Below are 16,429 nucleotides of genomic sequence, written 5' to 3' on the forward strand. Positions count from 1 at the left end.
ACTGGAATATAAATAGGAGAGGCCTGAATAGAAAGATGAGTAATAAAAAGTAGCAATAACAATACATTTGTAGCCTTACAGAGCGTTTGTTTTTTAGATGGGGTCAGTGACCCCCATTTGAAAGCTGGAAAGAGTCAGAAGAAGAAAACAAATAATTCAAAAACTATAGAAAAAAAATAATCAAAGTTGCTTACAATGGGCCATTCTATGACATACTAAAAGTTGACTGAAAGGTGAACCACGCCTTTAACATCGTCAAATGGTTCAAGGGACCTCTGCTTTGACTTATACATGACCTCGACAAGTTTTAGATGGTGTATTTTCAGATTCAAGCTATTTCCAGGGTTGGGTTATAATAAATTTCGAATATTCGGGGTTTTTTTTATTTAAACTCTAACAATTTGAGGGTTTTTTGGCCAAAAACTACAACTCGAAAATGTCCCACTTAGAGCTGAATTGTCAGATATGCAGGTGGAAACAATAGAATTCTACCTGTATTTGATGAGTCAGCAGTAAACACTGGTCGATATTCGGGCACCTTCAAAGGCATCCAATGCAATTTTCTGATTTGGCCGACTGATATCCAAGTCTTTTGCTGATATCGGTCAGTTCGTCTTCCGCCATATGTCGGACTATCGATTTCGTATTATATGTGGGTATATGGTCACCTTTACTGTGTGCGTCACCAATCTCACTCCTACATACTAGTGATGTGCGGGAGAAAAACTCAACCAGCACCCACCTCCTCCATTCTATTTATAGGGCCGCCCTGCCAAGGACGTCACAAAAGGGGCAGGGTGAGTGCGCTCCTATAAAACCAGAATCAGGAATCCGCCAGTGTAAGGTCGCAGGCATGAAGAGCAGGCAGAAGAACTCATCCCGAATCCGTCTGCGACTTGCGAGTGGTGTGCTGAGGTCAGCCCGAACCCGCCGACCCTCGAGTAAACCCATGAGTAAACCCATGGGTATCGGGCCGGCCTGTACATCACTACTACATACAGACAGCTACCAAAATGTCGGGACCTAGAGCAAGACTTCATTAATTTATATAAAGTATGGTATCCAACCTGTGGCCTTCAAGTTGTTGTTGAAGATCTTCTAGTGCCCCCCAACGAGCTTTGACTGTCGGTTGTTGCTCTTTCTTAAGCTGGCCATAGACGCAAAGATCTGATCGTACGAATCGAGGATTCGTACGATTTTCGGACCGTGTGTGGAGAGTCCCGACATTTTTCGTCCGGCGGAGATCGGTCGTTTGGTCGATCGGACAGGTTAGAAAATTTCTGTCGGCTGCCGATAATATCTCTGTGTGTATTGCCGATCATACGATTTTCAGTGGGAGACTGTCACTAGCTTTGGTTGGACATAGATATCGTACGATTGCTGTCAGGGGCAGAACATTGCTGATCTGTTCTTTAACTAATCTGACTGGTAAGACTTTGATCTGAATGGTTAGTGGCGGGTCGGGAGATGGGATGCATCTATGGCCAGCTTTACTTTAGTAAGAACTAAAAGGCTGCAGGTTTGGCAGCAATGATAGAAAATGTTACTGTCACCATCTTCCCTACTGTGACCATATTGTCCTGCTGTCTCCATCATGCACTACTGCCACCCCTTGGATCTACTTTCAGCATCTTTCCCATTTCTACCTACCTACAGGTGCTGTTCTTGGTGATCCACTATATGCAGAGCCCTAAGCAGGTTTTTTATTCGCACCCACCCCCAAGACAGCTCTGCTAAAAGGGACAAGGGCTTATTGTGAACATGGCGCAGTTGCTTTTAGAATGGACAATAGGAAACACATCCATGAAAATTTCAGTGAAACCACAGCCCCCTTCTCCTGTTCCTCTGACAGTAACTCTAATAGTCCAACAGAACTTTTCCTTGTTAAATAGAAAGCTGCTCTTAGGGAAACAAATACCTGCATGTTCAAACATGATCCCTCCAATGCTTGGCTTAATTAAATGACACTTGGGATGGGGGTTGGGAGATTTTTAGAAAAAAAAGACACCAAGGTCAAAATCCTGGCCAAGTTGCATAAGTAGAAATTACTTGGTTGCATGGAAAAAGTGGAATTCGTATGCACTCCCTGGCCTTTCCGTAATGCAATAATCTGGTGCTCAGTCCTCTAGGGAGACGGCACTCACCACCTGATGAAGGGGCCTGCCCCCGAAACGTTGTGCTTGTTTGACACAATAAATCCATAGGGGTATATCCCCTTTTGCATTCAACTCTGTGTGCCGTTTCCTCAATTGCTTGTTTCCTTGGTTGCATGGAAAACATGGGGACCATCATGACATCAGTCAGGAATTGCATCTGAGCTCACTTGAACTAATTTTGGACAAACGTGTTATCAGTCAGATGTTGGGGGCTGAATTAGACATGCATGCACATTTGACTACTTGGCCAAACTTACTCTTCTTTCTATAGGTTGTCTTAGGCATGCTTGGACCCCCACAGTTCCCAAGTAGCAGCCCAAGCAATTCCTTCTGTCCAACACCTACTATAGGCAAATATGGTGGTTGGCTAAGACATTTTGGCCCCCACAATGCTCCTCAAGAGGACCATCATGGCCAAAATGCACCATAAGATGTGCTACCAGGATTTCCATACTGTCCACCTATCCTTAGAAATATCTTAACCCGAAATACAAGAGGTGAAATGGTGTCTTCGTGTGTTATCCAGCATTAATCGTATTTACCCTTGGCCATAAGATGAGGAAATAGTGAAGTCTAATCTTGATCAGATAAACATGTGCGGCAGGCCAGCAACTCAAGTTGCACGATGGAACCATGACGACAGGTACTATTTCCTACTCAACCGACGCTTTAATATTTATGGAATGTAGCTGGGCTCTAGCCCGTTGTCTTACTGTGTCAAACAAACAATGAGGAAAATTGAGAATGGAAACAGGTAACAGATAGGATTACGCTGCCAGAAAAACCTTGTCCAATGTTTGGCAAAAAGCTAGCAGAGCAGAAAGGTTGGTTTGTTGTCTTATCTTGGTTGCAAGAAGTCAGAAATATTCCTACATTAACAGAGTTATATGGGGGAAAGGAATGAAAAATGTCTAGTCACCTGTAGCAACCAATGAGATATGTTGGTTCTCGGTGGAGAATTCTACCCAACTCTGGTGGCATCTCTTCAACAATGTTGAACTGATTGTCAGAAAGAATCACCTTGGATGATATACACAGGCCATGTTGGTAGAACACTTGTATTACTTGTACACACTTACCAAACTTGAATTGGACCAAATGAAATGAGATGTGGCATTTTGATCTATGAAACAAAAACAATGTTTACATTGAGCGTACAAGTCTAAAGGCCCATGACATTGAGCTCTATGAACTTGACCAAAACGTTAACTTGACCAAAACTACCAATATTGTATAATAATGCATAACTTACCCCTGCTTTATAATACAGGTATAAATATGTGCCAGGAACATGTATATTAAACGTGTCTTTGCCTTCCTTACCCATCTTGAAGCTCTTTTCGAAAACAAACTTCCAGTTTTCTAGCATTAACAGTTAGGAACTTGTTGGGCTCCATCTAGAATTCAAGCTGGGTAACTTTACTTGAGTCCAGGTTCTGCTGTGTGGGAAAATGAGTAGCTGAAGACTGTGGGAAGGATTGGGTTGAAAGTAGAGACGAGCAATGGGAAGAGCAAAGAACTGCACATCGCTAGGATTATACCATACAGAGGACTATGTCTGGAATCCAAAGCCTCATACACGTGTGAAGATATCACTTGTCAGTATAACTTTAATAGTTGCATTCTCTGGAACTCACATGTCCTTATTCTTATCTCTTTTCCCATGTTTTGTTTATATTCCCAGTCTGGATTGGCCTTCCTCCAGTAGATTTCATTCTATGGCTCTTCAACCTTGATAACTTTATCGGTCACCCTGACTGCCCTTAGGTGTCACTGTGATGTAAGGGGCAAAGCCATCAGTTCATGGTACTTACCACGTTCGGGCCATAGGAATGTTATCAATATAAGATATTTTCCTAGAAAGTCTTTAACAGTGTATCACCCTACAACCTGCAGTGGTGACAACCAGGAATAAAGGCTGCAACCTCCTTCACGGTGATGTGGCCTGGCTCCATGTCCTTCTGACCCTCAGCAGCAAACTCCAGCTTCACAGTTCTTTATTTCATGGTCAAGTGAGAGCAGTAATATAAACCATCTAAGGGGCAAATTTACTAACCTCCGAAAATGCGCCAGCGACGGCTTTGCTCGCATTGCAACAGGTGCCAGGTGTAGATACGCCGCGACAACGCTAATACACTAAATTCCGAAATTGCATCCAGGGCGCCGAATGCTGGCAAAGTTGTGCTAGTGTTACTGCGACAAGAAAAACGAAGTTGCGCTATCGTTGCCTTATTTGCATACGGCGGGAAGTTAAAGTACAATGGACGTATATGTTGCAGCAAATACATTACATTACACAAGCCCTGGAAACCTTAATAAAATAAAATAAAGTTGTTCTATTGCCCTACACATGAGCCCACTGTATAGTTTATGTGCCATATGTTAGGAAATGTAGGCGGGAAGCCGGTTACCCCAAAGAAATTTTACAATCTTTTTCAACCTATCACCCTGTAAAAAGGAAAAGACGCCAGCGTTTTTTGGGACTTTTGGGAAATTTTCAACTATTTTTTGAAGAACTATCTACTCTATTGCACTCTGAGGTGGCAAAGGAAAGTCTGGCACAAGAGATAACGTTCAGTTAAATCCGCATCTTAGTGAATTTGCGCAGTTATGTCCCTTTGCCAGAGCACAACTTCGCCTGGCGTTGGGGAGCGAATTACCGCTAGAGTCTATCTCCTTCGCTAACGAAACTACGCCAGCAACCGTTAGTTCAACAAAAGCTGGAGGATTGCAGGATCGGCATCTCTGATGTGTTCTTTTCTTCCTAAGGGCTTAGGGCAAATGCTCTATTCGTCGTGTCTTAAAATCAAACAGTAGCTTGCTTTTCTAGCTATTCCTTCTAGTATATTAGGTATAGCAGTGTGACTGTTCCAGCAGTGTTTTCCTATATGTGTGACCATGTGGGTTACATGAGATAAGGAGCACAATGGCATACAGTACACTAGTGCAGGTGACTAAAGCTACAATGCATGCCGCAATAAAATTGCAATCAACCACAACACACTACCAGCCCTGAACCCCAAAGCAGCCAAGGAGACCAGGCCCGGATTTGTGGAAAGGCCACCTAGGCCCGGCCTAGGGTGGCAGGATTTTAGGGGGGCGGCATGCTGCTCAACCACACCCACATTGGTTCAAAAACACTGGGGATGCGCTGGAGATACAATCATTTTTTAAATTTCCTATGCACCAATCCTCATTGCTCCAGTAGAGATGATGAAAATTTGCACAAATAAAGGGGAGGGGACAGGGGTGACTAATGGCAGTGGGCCTAGGGGCACCCGCTATGTAAATCCGGCCCTGAAGGAGACACAACATTTTTAATGCAAGTTGGATCCAGATGGGAGATCTTCTTACAGAACTGTAAGCAATAAAAATACTTGTTGAAGAAGAAACAAACCCTCAGTCTCCAGAGCTGATAAGCAGCTGACCAGATTGGCCAGTTAGTGCAATAAGCAACGCCATAATAGTTTGTTAATTGCAGTAAAGTCTGTTTAGCCCATCAGCTTTCATGTTCTGTTGGTACCCCTAACTAACCCGATTACTCTGCTTAATGTATATTGCTTCTCAACACAGCAAGGTAAATGGTGTATGTTTCATAGGATGGAATTGTGTGGAGTAGAAAGCATAATCACAAGCCAATGAAATCAAGCATGCTAAAGCAGACCAGCCAATGGAGACATTTAATGGATGTGTTTTTGGTTATTTTGCAGAGCAATCTTCACTTAGTGGGAACTCAGCAGCCTGATGGACCGTGCCGTGTTCGATACAAGCAGAGAAAATAAAAGTTTAGTTTGGATACTACGGTTAGTAATTAGCAAAAGCCCCAGTCTTGCCCTGGTATTTATCTTTTGGATCCAGCTTCTTTGTTGATCACTCACACAAGCAACATAACATCCATGTCCCAATCTGCATCCACACATTGACACTTCCAACCTACAGCAGGAGCAGTGTGACCTACCAGGACCCGAGGAGAACTTCCAATTTGTCTTCCCAGAAACTTGACCTACATTATCTGTCATCATGAAATCTCCAACTTACCCACAACCACTCAAACACTTGCTGGACCTGACTTATAAGCAGTGTAAAATATTGCTCTTTAGGGCCCTAGACGTAACTGTCTGTTCTACAGCATTACAACTTGTAACCACTTTTGGTGGCTCTACTGGAGAATCTATGGAAGAGGGGGTGGGAGTATATGGGGTGACTGACAGGATCAAATGCATAAATATGTACAATATAGAATAAATAGGAGATGGGAAAGGAGACAGAAGATGGTGGTGGCCTATGCTGCTCCAACCTGCTTTCTGTTTTGAGAAGAAGTGGTGTCAGCCGTTGAGTGGAAAGAAGCAGGTTGGGAATCAAATAAGTTCTATTTACAATAGCAGAGATGAAGAAGGAAATACATATAGTAGGATAAAAGGAAACAAGAAGTAAAAGTGAGAACAGGGGAATAAAGAAGCAGAGGGGATTGGCTTCTTCCACAGTGTTCCAATATTGACCTGCTAGTGAAGTGTGGGATGACCCAAAACCCACAGTTGAAACCGGTTGAACACTGGCTCGGGTTGAAATTTGGCCAACTTTAGGGGTTAGGGTTGGGTGTGGGTCTGTAGATTCCTGCACTGCTCCCAAAGAACGGAACTAGTGAAAAAAAAAGTGAGGACAGGGGAATAAAGAAGCAGAGGGGATTGGCTTCTTCCACACTGTTCCAATATTGACCTGCTAGTGATGTGTGGGATGACCCGAAATCCACAGCTGAAACCGGTTGAACACTGGCTCGGGTTGAAATTTGGCCAACCTTGGTTTTTTAGGGTTGGGTTTTGTCTGTACATTCCTGCACTGCTCTCAAAGAATGAAACCAGAGGCATGCACAGAAATAGCTTACAGAGCAAGAAGATGCAGGTATGGGTTGGGTGCAGGTCCTAAAATGGTAACATTTTGAGGGTTAGGGTCAGGTGCAAGTTAAGGTTTGGGGGTTAGGGTCAGACTGGGGAGTACACTCCTTCACTGCTCCAGAAGATTCACAGAACCAGAGGCAGGCGCAGAAATAGCTTACACATAGAGAAGATACAGCTATGGGTTGGGTGCAGGTCCTACAATGGCAACATTTTGTGGGTTAGGCTCAGGTGCAAGGTAAGTTTTTGGGGTTTAGGGTCGGGTATGGGTTGAGTTTTTCTGACCTGCACATCACTACGACCTGCAGCTCTGGCAGTGTTGGACTGTGTCCTCTTGAGCCCAGAAGAGGATCTGAGAGCTTGCAGCCACTCTTACAGCAATTAGATACAGATATTGCAAAATTTTATAGCCCAAGGGAAAATAAGGATAACCTGGAGGGAATTGTACTAGGTTGGGGCCCACTAGGGTCTGTCCCCAGGGCCAGGTAACAAATTATACAGGCACCAGTTTCAGGGGGGAGTTGGGGCAAATAAACTAGACCTGGACAGTAAGTAGGGGAGATCTCTTACATAGGGGCTGTATCATTTTAGTGTTTCTGCACTGCCTTACCCTGGAGATTGAATTAGTCATCAGAACTCATACGCAAGCAACATATTTCTTTTCTAAATGACCATAAATTAAAGTCTGCATATATTTTATGTTTTCCAGGTAGCGTCAATAGAAGATGCGCAGGAAACAGGAGATTGTAAAGAAATCATTTGCATACTAATGGCCGCCACAGTGATTTACAATGTACCCTATAATGTACCGTATGGATCAGCATTCTAGTCCTGCTCCCTTATGTGCACCAATAAACAATCTTTTGTACAAAATGGATACATACTGTATGTACGGCTGGTGAAACTACAGAGGAAGCAGACCCTGCGGCTGCAGGAGGTATAGGGGCCCCAAGAGACCTTAATTCATATACAATTTCAATAAACACTGCTAAAACAGGTCAACGTCTAGATGTTTTGGGGGGCCTTTAGAATAATTTGCTATGGGGCCCAGTAATATCTAGTTACGCCATTGGCTGAATTCTCTTATGGTGCTCAGGGTTATGCGTTATATAAGATGCTTCTTGGATTAAAGGGGAACTCCATCAAAAAAATTATGTTCCCAAAAAAAAAAGACTGTAATTTTTTAGAATTTTTTTTCATGGGATAAAAAACATGTTTGTGAGTTTAAACCTATTTGTAAATGTCATTTCTGCTGAAAGAATCTGCCTCTCCTTTGCTATTCTCTGCACTGCTGGTTCTGACTCTTGAAACAATGTAGAATAAGACATCTGACTAACAGACCCGGAGGGGAACTCACCTGCTATGCTATATTGTTTCATGAGTCAGACTCAGCAGTGCAGAGAAAAGCCCCCAGTTTTCAGGAGAATATTGGAATATTTACTGCCTCCTGAATTTCCCTGAGCCCAGGTATCATTTGCACCCGCCATGTAATGTATAATAAGCTTTTTCAAGCCCAATTTTCACAATAACATTCCGTGTCATTACAGTAGACAAGAAAATAGGCAAAACTTGACCTTTTTAATGCAGATGTGTTGTCCTAAATCCGTGCATCACGCATGCAGCCCCCCCATTGCTACGTACTGGCGCCCGCCTGGCGTATTCATCCTGACATTCCCATGTAATATATGCGCAAACGGGCTGTACTCAACATTTAGAAATGCAAAATTCAACATTTAAAGGGATTGAATAATTGCTATGACAAATCCCCATTCTTTCCTTTTGCTCCACTAATGTTATTTTAATAAGAAGAGAATTAAAGGCAAACTGCTGAATCGTGTGACATTTTGTATCCAACAAACTCTGGTCTGTATGGAAATTTGTTTGGCTACTTTTCCCTGGTAATGTTTATAGTATTTGTGCTTGAATGCTGGGTGCATGCTGGGAATTGTAGTTCAGAAATAAATCATGGGGGTAGATTTCTTTGGGCATTTTGTTATCGCATCAGAAGAAAGTAGTACAGGTACTGGATCCGTTATCCGGAAAAACCCTTTATCCAGAAAGCTCAGAATTACCGAATAGGTGTCTCTCATAGACTCCATTTAATCCAAATAATCCAGATTTTTTAAAAATGATTTCCTTTTTCTCAGTATAGGTATGGGACCTGTTATCCAGGATGTCAGGGACCTGGGATTTTCTGGATAATTGATCTTTCCATAATTTGGATCTTCATATCTTAAGTCTACTAGAAAATCATGTAAACATTAAATAAACCCAATAGGCTGGTTTTGCCTCCAATAAGGATTAATTATATTTTAGATGAGATCAAGTACAAGCGACTGTTGTATTATTACAGAGAAAAAGGAAATCATTTATTAAAAATATGGATTATTTGGATTAAATGGAGTCTATGGGAGACACCTATTTCGTCATTCGGAGCTTTCTGGATAAAGGGTTTCCGGATAACTGATCCCACTCCTGTAATAATAAGGGCAGAAACACACGTGAAGATTTGGGGAGATTAGTCGCCCAGCGACAAATCGCCTCTTCTTCGCGGGACTAATCTCCCAGAACTGCCTTCCCGCCTGCTAGAATTTAAATCGCTGGTGGGATGGCACTCGGATCGCTTCATTTTCCGAAGTCGCCCGAAGTTTCCTCGTCAACTAAAACAGTAAACAGTAGAACAGTCGCTTGTACTTGATCCGAACTAAGATATAATTAATCCTTATAGGAGGCAAAACCAGCCCCTTATCCAGAAAATCCCATTTCCCGAGTATTCTGGATAACAGGTCCCATACCTGTAGTAGTATTTCATGATTACAGTCATTAGCGAGTAGGCAAAGGGTGACTTGTCAAGGTGTGGAAATGTAAATGAAGATGCATACTGCTTTTCTGCTGTTGCCTAATTAGAACCCAGACGCATCCAATTATGTCAAACCCCCAAACCACTCCCATTTTCTCAGCAAACCACCCCTTTTAGGGGGTGAAAAATCTGGTCCCCAGACAAGACTCCCCTGATTGGTTCCAATATTCAGCAGCCAATGGCAGGTAGCAATATAGTAGATTTGAATCCCCAATGTAAATACCTGGCTTGGAAGCTGAGAGCAGAGCCGGTGACGTGTTTATATCCCTGGCCACTCTGCTCAGAGTCATCTCCATTAGCAGCAGGTCCCAGGGCTCCGCTCATTGCTCTCCAACACCAGCCTAATACTGTTTCTCTCTGATCTGCACCCTGTCTGGCTCTATAATAACCCAAGATCAGAACCTGTACTGATGGACCTGTACTGCACTGATCTATTATAAGGGGGTTAAAAACAATAGTTGGACCTTTTTAGTGCATACCGGGAGGAACGGTTGATGAGATTCCTTCTTAAAGGAATTGTTCAGTATAAGAATAAAACTGGGTAAATAAATAGGCTGTGCAAAATAAAAATGTATCTAATATAGTTAGTAAGGCAAAAATGTAATGTATAAAGGCTGGAGTGACTGGATGTGTAAAATAATAGCCAGAACACTACTTCCTGCTACTTTTCAGCTCTCTTGGTTTCCACTGATTGGTTACCAAGCAGTAACCAATCAGTGACTATTTACCCAGTTTTTATTTTCACACTGAACTATTCCTTTAAGGATTTTGTTCTTATTGAGGTATAATCGTTACCACAAGTAAAAGGCAAATTTATGCATTTTTGGTATATAAAAAAAAAAGCACAGTCGATTGCACCAATTTTTGTTTGCCTTTATCACTCCTTTAGTAAATAAGCCCTTAGAGGTTTCAATCATGAGAAGCTTTCCTTCCATCTCCAGGAAAAGTTTCCATTCTTATTCTCCTCTTGGTACAGTCCCCGGAGGTACAGCAAATGCTGCTCTGTGCTGAGGGCCGGAACACCTGGAAAGGTCAAGTCAAATTGAACATTTGTGCAATAACATTGAATGGAAAAGCTTCAGCCTTGTAGTAAAGGTACAATCCAGTGATGGTGAGCTTGGGGGTAAATGATGGCAAGCTTGGGGCTAAATCATGGCGAGCTTGGGGCTAAATGATGGCGAGCTTGGGGCTAAGTAATGGCGAGCTTGGGGCTAAATGATGGCAAGCTTGGGGCTAAATGATGGCAAGCTTGGGGCTAAGTAATGACGAGCTTGGGGCTAAATGATGGCGAGCTTGTGGCTAAGTCATGGCGAGCATGGGGCTAAATGATGGCAAGCTTGGGGCTAAATGATGGTGAGTTTGGGGCTAAATGATGGAAAGCTTGGGGCAAAATGATGGCACGCTTGGGGCTAAATGATGGCGAGCTTGGGGCGAAATGATGGCAAGCTTGGGGCTAAGTGATGGTGGTTTGGGGCTAAATGATGGTGAGCTTGCAGCTAAGTGATGGGGAGCTTGGGGCTAAATGATGATGAGCTTGGGGCTAAGTGATGGCAAGCTTGAGGCTAAGTGATGGCGAGCTTGGGGCTAAATGATGGCAAGCTTGGGGCTAAATGATGGCAAGCTTGGGGCTAAGTAATGGCGAGCTTGGGACTAAATGATGGCAAGCTTGGGGCTAAGTCATGGCGAGCTTGGGGCTAAATGATGGCAAGCTTGGGGCTAAATGATGGCGAGTTTGGGGCTAAATGATGGTGAGCTTGGGGCTAAGTGATGGCAAGCTTGGGGCTAAATCAGGCCCGGATTTGTGGAAAGGCCACCTAGGCCCGGGCCTAGGGTGGCAGGATTTTAGGGGGGCGGCATGCTGCCCAACCACGGCCACATTGGTTCAAAAACACTGGGGATGTGCAGGAGATACAATCTCCATGAACATTTGCACGAATAAAGGGGAGGGGCGATGAACGGCAATGGGCCTAGGGGCATCCGCTATGTAAATCCGGCCCTGTTTCTATCCCTCTTAAGGACTGGAGTCCAAAACTGCCCCCCATACTCCAGATGAGGCCTTACCAGGGACCTATAAAGAGGTATAATTATGTTTTGATCCCTTGAGTTAATGCCCTTTTTTATGCAAGACAGAACTTTATTTGCTTTAGTAGCCACAGAATGACACTGCCCAGAATTAGACAACTTATTATCTACAAAAACCCCTAGATCCTTCTCATTTAAGGAAACTCTGATCTGAACCAGGAAGAGGAACATTACTCCCTCCATAAACTAAGGGGCACTTTAGTGGCCAAACTTTAAGGGACTGCACAATAAAAAAGGGGAAACTATTTATCAGTCCCCTACACTAGCACAAATAAAGTATGGGAACACTGGGAATCTAGCCCCTCTAACACTCCTTGGTGGAGCCCAAGACTGGTCTAAATAGCCCTGAACCTAACTGTCCCTCCTAGAGAGACCTATAACAGGAGATGGCTCGCCACTTGCTAAATCCTTCACTAGATTGAGGTTCCACTCTTGACTCCCTTGCCCACTGCCACTTTGTGGCTAAACCAGGGAACTCTAAAGGTCACAAGCTGAAACAGGAAGGGGAACATTACTCCCTCCATAAACTAAGGGGCACTTTAGGGGCCAAACTTTAAGGGACTGCACAATAAAAAAGGGGAAACTATTTATCAGTCCCCTACACTAGCACACATAAAGCACACCCTTTCTAGCAATAGTATTAGCAGAATGAAAATGCACAAAGTTATTAACCATTCTGACACTCGAAACATACAAAAACAAAAAGTTAACAAACATATATCTGGGTCTCATAAAATGACAACTGTATCTGTTCCTTTTGCCTTGCTAAGCTTTCTTATCTCTTTTCACTCTCCTAATTAATCCTGTTAATGAGCTCAGTATCCTGCAATGGTGGAAATAAAGGGTTTTGGAGATTCTGTGTATACAACCCATCTGTATTTGTACATGGGCTGCCATCTTGTGCACACAATATACACTGGAAAATCAAATGAAACTTGTTAGAAATAATTTATGAATATAGAGCAAATTCCTAATTTCAGTGCATAATATTCTACAAGGACAAACTATCCCAATGTGACAGGGTCCGTACAATAGGGGCAATGGGATGTGATAGTAGGACAAATGGGATTTTGGGGTACTGGTCAGAGTGGGGGACACTGGTGTGGTTGGGTAATGAGTGAATGACAAGGCCAAACTGTTACCATAATTCTGTCCACTTCCTATGGATTTGGGCTGCCATAACTGTAAGCTCTGTGGTACATCAGCAGTTCATAGATTCCCTGTGCCTGTATCCCCAGCCTGTTACTAAGGGACATTCAGTAGGAAATAAGGAAGAAATGAGAAGAAATCAGTAAATAGCACCCAATGATCTCTTTATTGGGCAAAATTCTTTGAACTTTCCAGTCACTGTTATTCTGCCAAAATAATTAGTAATGATCATTAAATCTGTAACACTGTTGGCAGGTTAAATATATGGAAATGTGAGTTGCACTGCAGGAATGGTGGGAGTGGCATGTCAGTTGGTTTCTATGGTTACATTGTTTACCCTAAGGTACATGAAAAGTTGTTGATCTGCAGATCATTTTCATCTGGCTTCCTATTGGCTAAGAATACAGAGAGCATTGTGATGTCATAAAGAGGAGAATACAGAGTGCATTGTGATGTCATAAAGAGGAGAGTTGTTTACTGATGTTACTCGCTTACTTGCTTTGTCATAAGACCTACGAGCGCTGGTGGTGAAACATCAGAGACTCAGTCTTATCGATTTTTGAATTTTTTCTTACTTTTTATCGTTATTTCAAAACTATAATTATGTCAAAAGAAGAGAAAGATACTAAGATAACAATTAATGAAACAGAAGAAGAAAAAGACTATTCTGGCGAGAGGAAGGCCGGCCGGGTCCTGCCTATATTCATCATTGGACTCCTTGCTACCTGCTATTATATATTTGTGGTGGAGCTGTGCATATTCACTGTACAGTTATTAGAGGCAAAGGTGACTTTCCTGGTGATTTTCCACCTTTTGTTCCTCCTGTGCGTGTGGTGCTATCTCCGGACTGTTATGATGCCTCCCGTTGTCCCTCCTGAAAAATTCCGCCCATCGGAGTCTGACAAGCAGCTGTACCTGAGTGATGAGAGGCCACAAGTGCTGCAGGAGATCCTCATTCGTACGGCTAAAGACTTGCCTATTTATACTAAGGATCCAAAAGGAGATGTTCGGTACTGTGCCACATGCCAAATGTTAAAGCCAGACAGGTGCCACCATTGCCCAGTGTGTAACGTCTGTATACTGAAACTGGATCATCACTGCGTATTTCTAAACAACTGTGTGGGATTCTCCAACTACAAGTTCTTCCTCCTGTGCCTGACGTATGCAATGCTATTGTGCATATTCACTAGTGCAGTGTCGCTTCATTTCTCCATACTATTCTGGACTCATCAGCTGCCCAACAGCCCATCCAAAGTCCCCATCATTGTGCTGTTCTGCCTGACCACAATCTTCTCTATAATCCTATTTCTATTTTGCCTTGGTCAGTCTGAACTGGCTTTAACAAATGTAACTTCTAGAGAGGAAAATGATAACATAGCTGATGACACAACTGAGGAGAATAATCCCTATAACTTGGGCTTCAGCAAGAATCTGAGAGAAGTGTTTGGCAATGAAAAGAAATACTGGTTCCTCCCAATCTTCAGCAGTTTAGGAGATGGCTTCTCATTCCCAATGGGTGAGGCCACAGAAGATATAGAGAAAAATGCTGCTTTTGCCAAACCCCCAAATGAGGGAATATAGGGTTATGGAAGATAACTTATAATACAAGTTGACCAGGGACTGGTGCGATTGCCAATTTGGAGTCAGGAAGGAATTCCCCCTCCCCCCGAATATGATATTGTTTTATTATTATTATTGTAATAAAAGTTTTATTGCTTTAATAAAAGTACATTATATGTAACTGTATCATGTCAGTGTTTTTCTTTTAATATACCCAGGCACTAGAAGTGTGCAATAGGTCATTTAGTAGTTTTGAGAAAGGGCAATGACATTTCTAAACTAGAAAAATTGAGCCTGGGAGTTGTCTCTGGTATAAAGAGTGGCATTTACTGCCCTGTTCACCCCAAATTATGTAAAATATGTCTCCTTGACTTTCATGCCACAACCACTTCTGGCTGGATGGGACATGTAGTCTTGAAGGCTTAGGTTTCAGGTTGGGTTGGTTATTGTTTAAGGGATGCACATCTGACTTGTCTGGCAGCTCTGCTAAGAAACCAATACTATTCTCACTAGTGATGTGAGGGTATACCCGCGGGTCCGGCAGGGTTCGGGCAAGGTTCAGGCAGGGTGCTGCATCAAATCTTTGGGTCGACCTAACAATTCCGGCTCCTCCATTTATAGATTTCTGCCGGCTCTGCCCCTTTAGTTACGTCACTGCGAGCGGGTGCCGGTTATTAAAAGGAGGAGCCGAGCTGGGTTGGGTGAGGGTGGGTTAGAGTTGGGTGTAGGTCCAAAAGATCTGGACCCGCACATCACTAATTCTCACCTGTTTTTGGCCTAGAATTCTACTACAGAGTTTATACTAATGGGTTAACTCATAGGGACAAGCTGTCACTCACAGATTTATATAATAATCTGTTTATTCCTATTGCTATAGACAAAGCTCTTCCATTTGGGCAAATAACTGTAATTCAGGAGTCATGGATTGCCGTATCTGCTTGGAGATATGACTGTTCCACTGTAGTCACCACCATCCAGTCCGTCCGAAATGCCAAACACAAAGGTGCATTTCTGGCCTTTTTAAGTAAATTCCCACCCCAAATGTAATCAAAGGCCAAAAAACTCATGCCAAGGGGCTCAGTGTTGTCAGTCTTGTGCCCTACAGGGTTGTGTTACTTCCAGTGGAATTCTGTATAACTGAGGTCTCCAACCTCATACCCAGGAGTCTCATCCAGTTGTAGAAGGTCTCGGAGAGCAAAATTCCTTGGGCTAAACAAGGGCTATGCTTGCAGTAAACTGGTGCCTTTGTGCCTCCAAGCAAGCAATTAAATACAAGCCCTGCCTTTGAGGCCGCTGAGAGCAACATCAAAGTGGGTGGCAAGAAACATCTGCCAAACCACTGCTTGGGGCTCACTGGTGTATAGTCCCCAAATAATCTCTCCAACACTTACAGTAACACATTGTCCCTAAGGTTTTAGAGGGTTTTTCCTACTAAAGTTCATGTGAAGTTAAAAATTGGTTATATATAAAAAATCTCTTCACTTAAATTAAATGACATGTTCACAGAGAGTACAATTTGTAATCGGTCTTTATTTATTTTTTTTTAATTATTAATCTTTCTGTTCAGCAGATCTTCAGTTTAGAATTTTTAGAATTTCAGAAGCTGTCTGGTTGCCAGGATGAAATTTACCATAGCAACCAAGCAGGGGTTTGAATGAGAGACTGGAAAATGAATAGGAGAGGGTCTGAATAGAAAGATAAGCAATAAAAAGTAAAAATAACATTAAATT

General features: G+C 42.8%; 2 protein-coding genes across 2 annotated transcripts in view; both read left to right on the forward strand.

Annotated features, from left to right (window-relative positions):
• Positions 1 to 7,921, forward strand: part of cyp39a1.L (cytochrome P450 family 39 subfamily A member 1 L homeolog) — a 63,672-nt gene extending 55,751 nt beyond the window's left edge. Inside the window, 2 exon segments of the mRNA NM_001095642.1 lie at positions 5,867 to 5,959; positions 7,758 to 7,921. Of these exon segments, the coding sequence (NP_001089111.1) occupies positions 5,867 to 5,938 (72 nt within the window). The 3' untranslated portion in view covers positions 5,939 to 5,959; positions 7,758 to 7,921.
• Positions 7,922 to 13,742: 5,821 nt separating this feature from the next.
• On the forward strand, positions 13,743 to 14,799 carry LOC121393953 (palmitoyltransferase ZDHHC20-A-like). The gene has a single exon (XM_041563811.1). The coding sequence runs from the start codon at positions 13,743 to 13,745 to the stop codon at positions 14,718 to 14,720; it is 978 nt and encodes a 325-aa protein (XP_041419745.1). The 3' UTR covers positions 14,721 to 14,799.
• The last annotated feature ends 1,630 nt before the right edge of the window (positions 14,800 to 16,429 follow it).

This window comes from Xenopus laevis, chromosome 5L, assembly GCF_017654675.1.
Source record: "Xenopus laevis strain J_2021 chromosome 5L, Xenopus_laevis_v10.1, whole genome shotgun sequence".
Lineage (NCBI taxonomy): Eukaryota > Metazoa > Chordata > Amphibia > Anura > Pipidae > Xenopus > Xenopus laevis.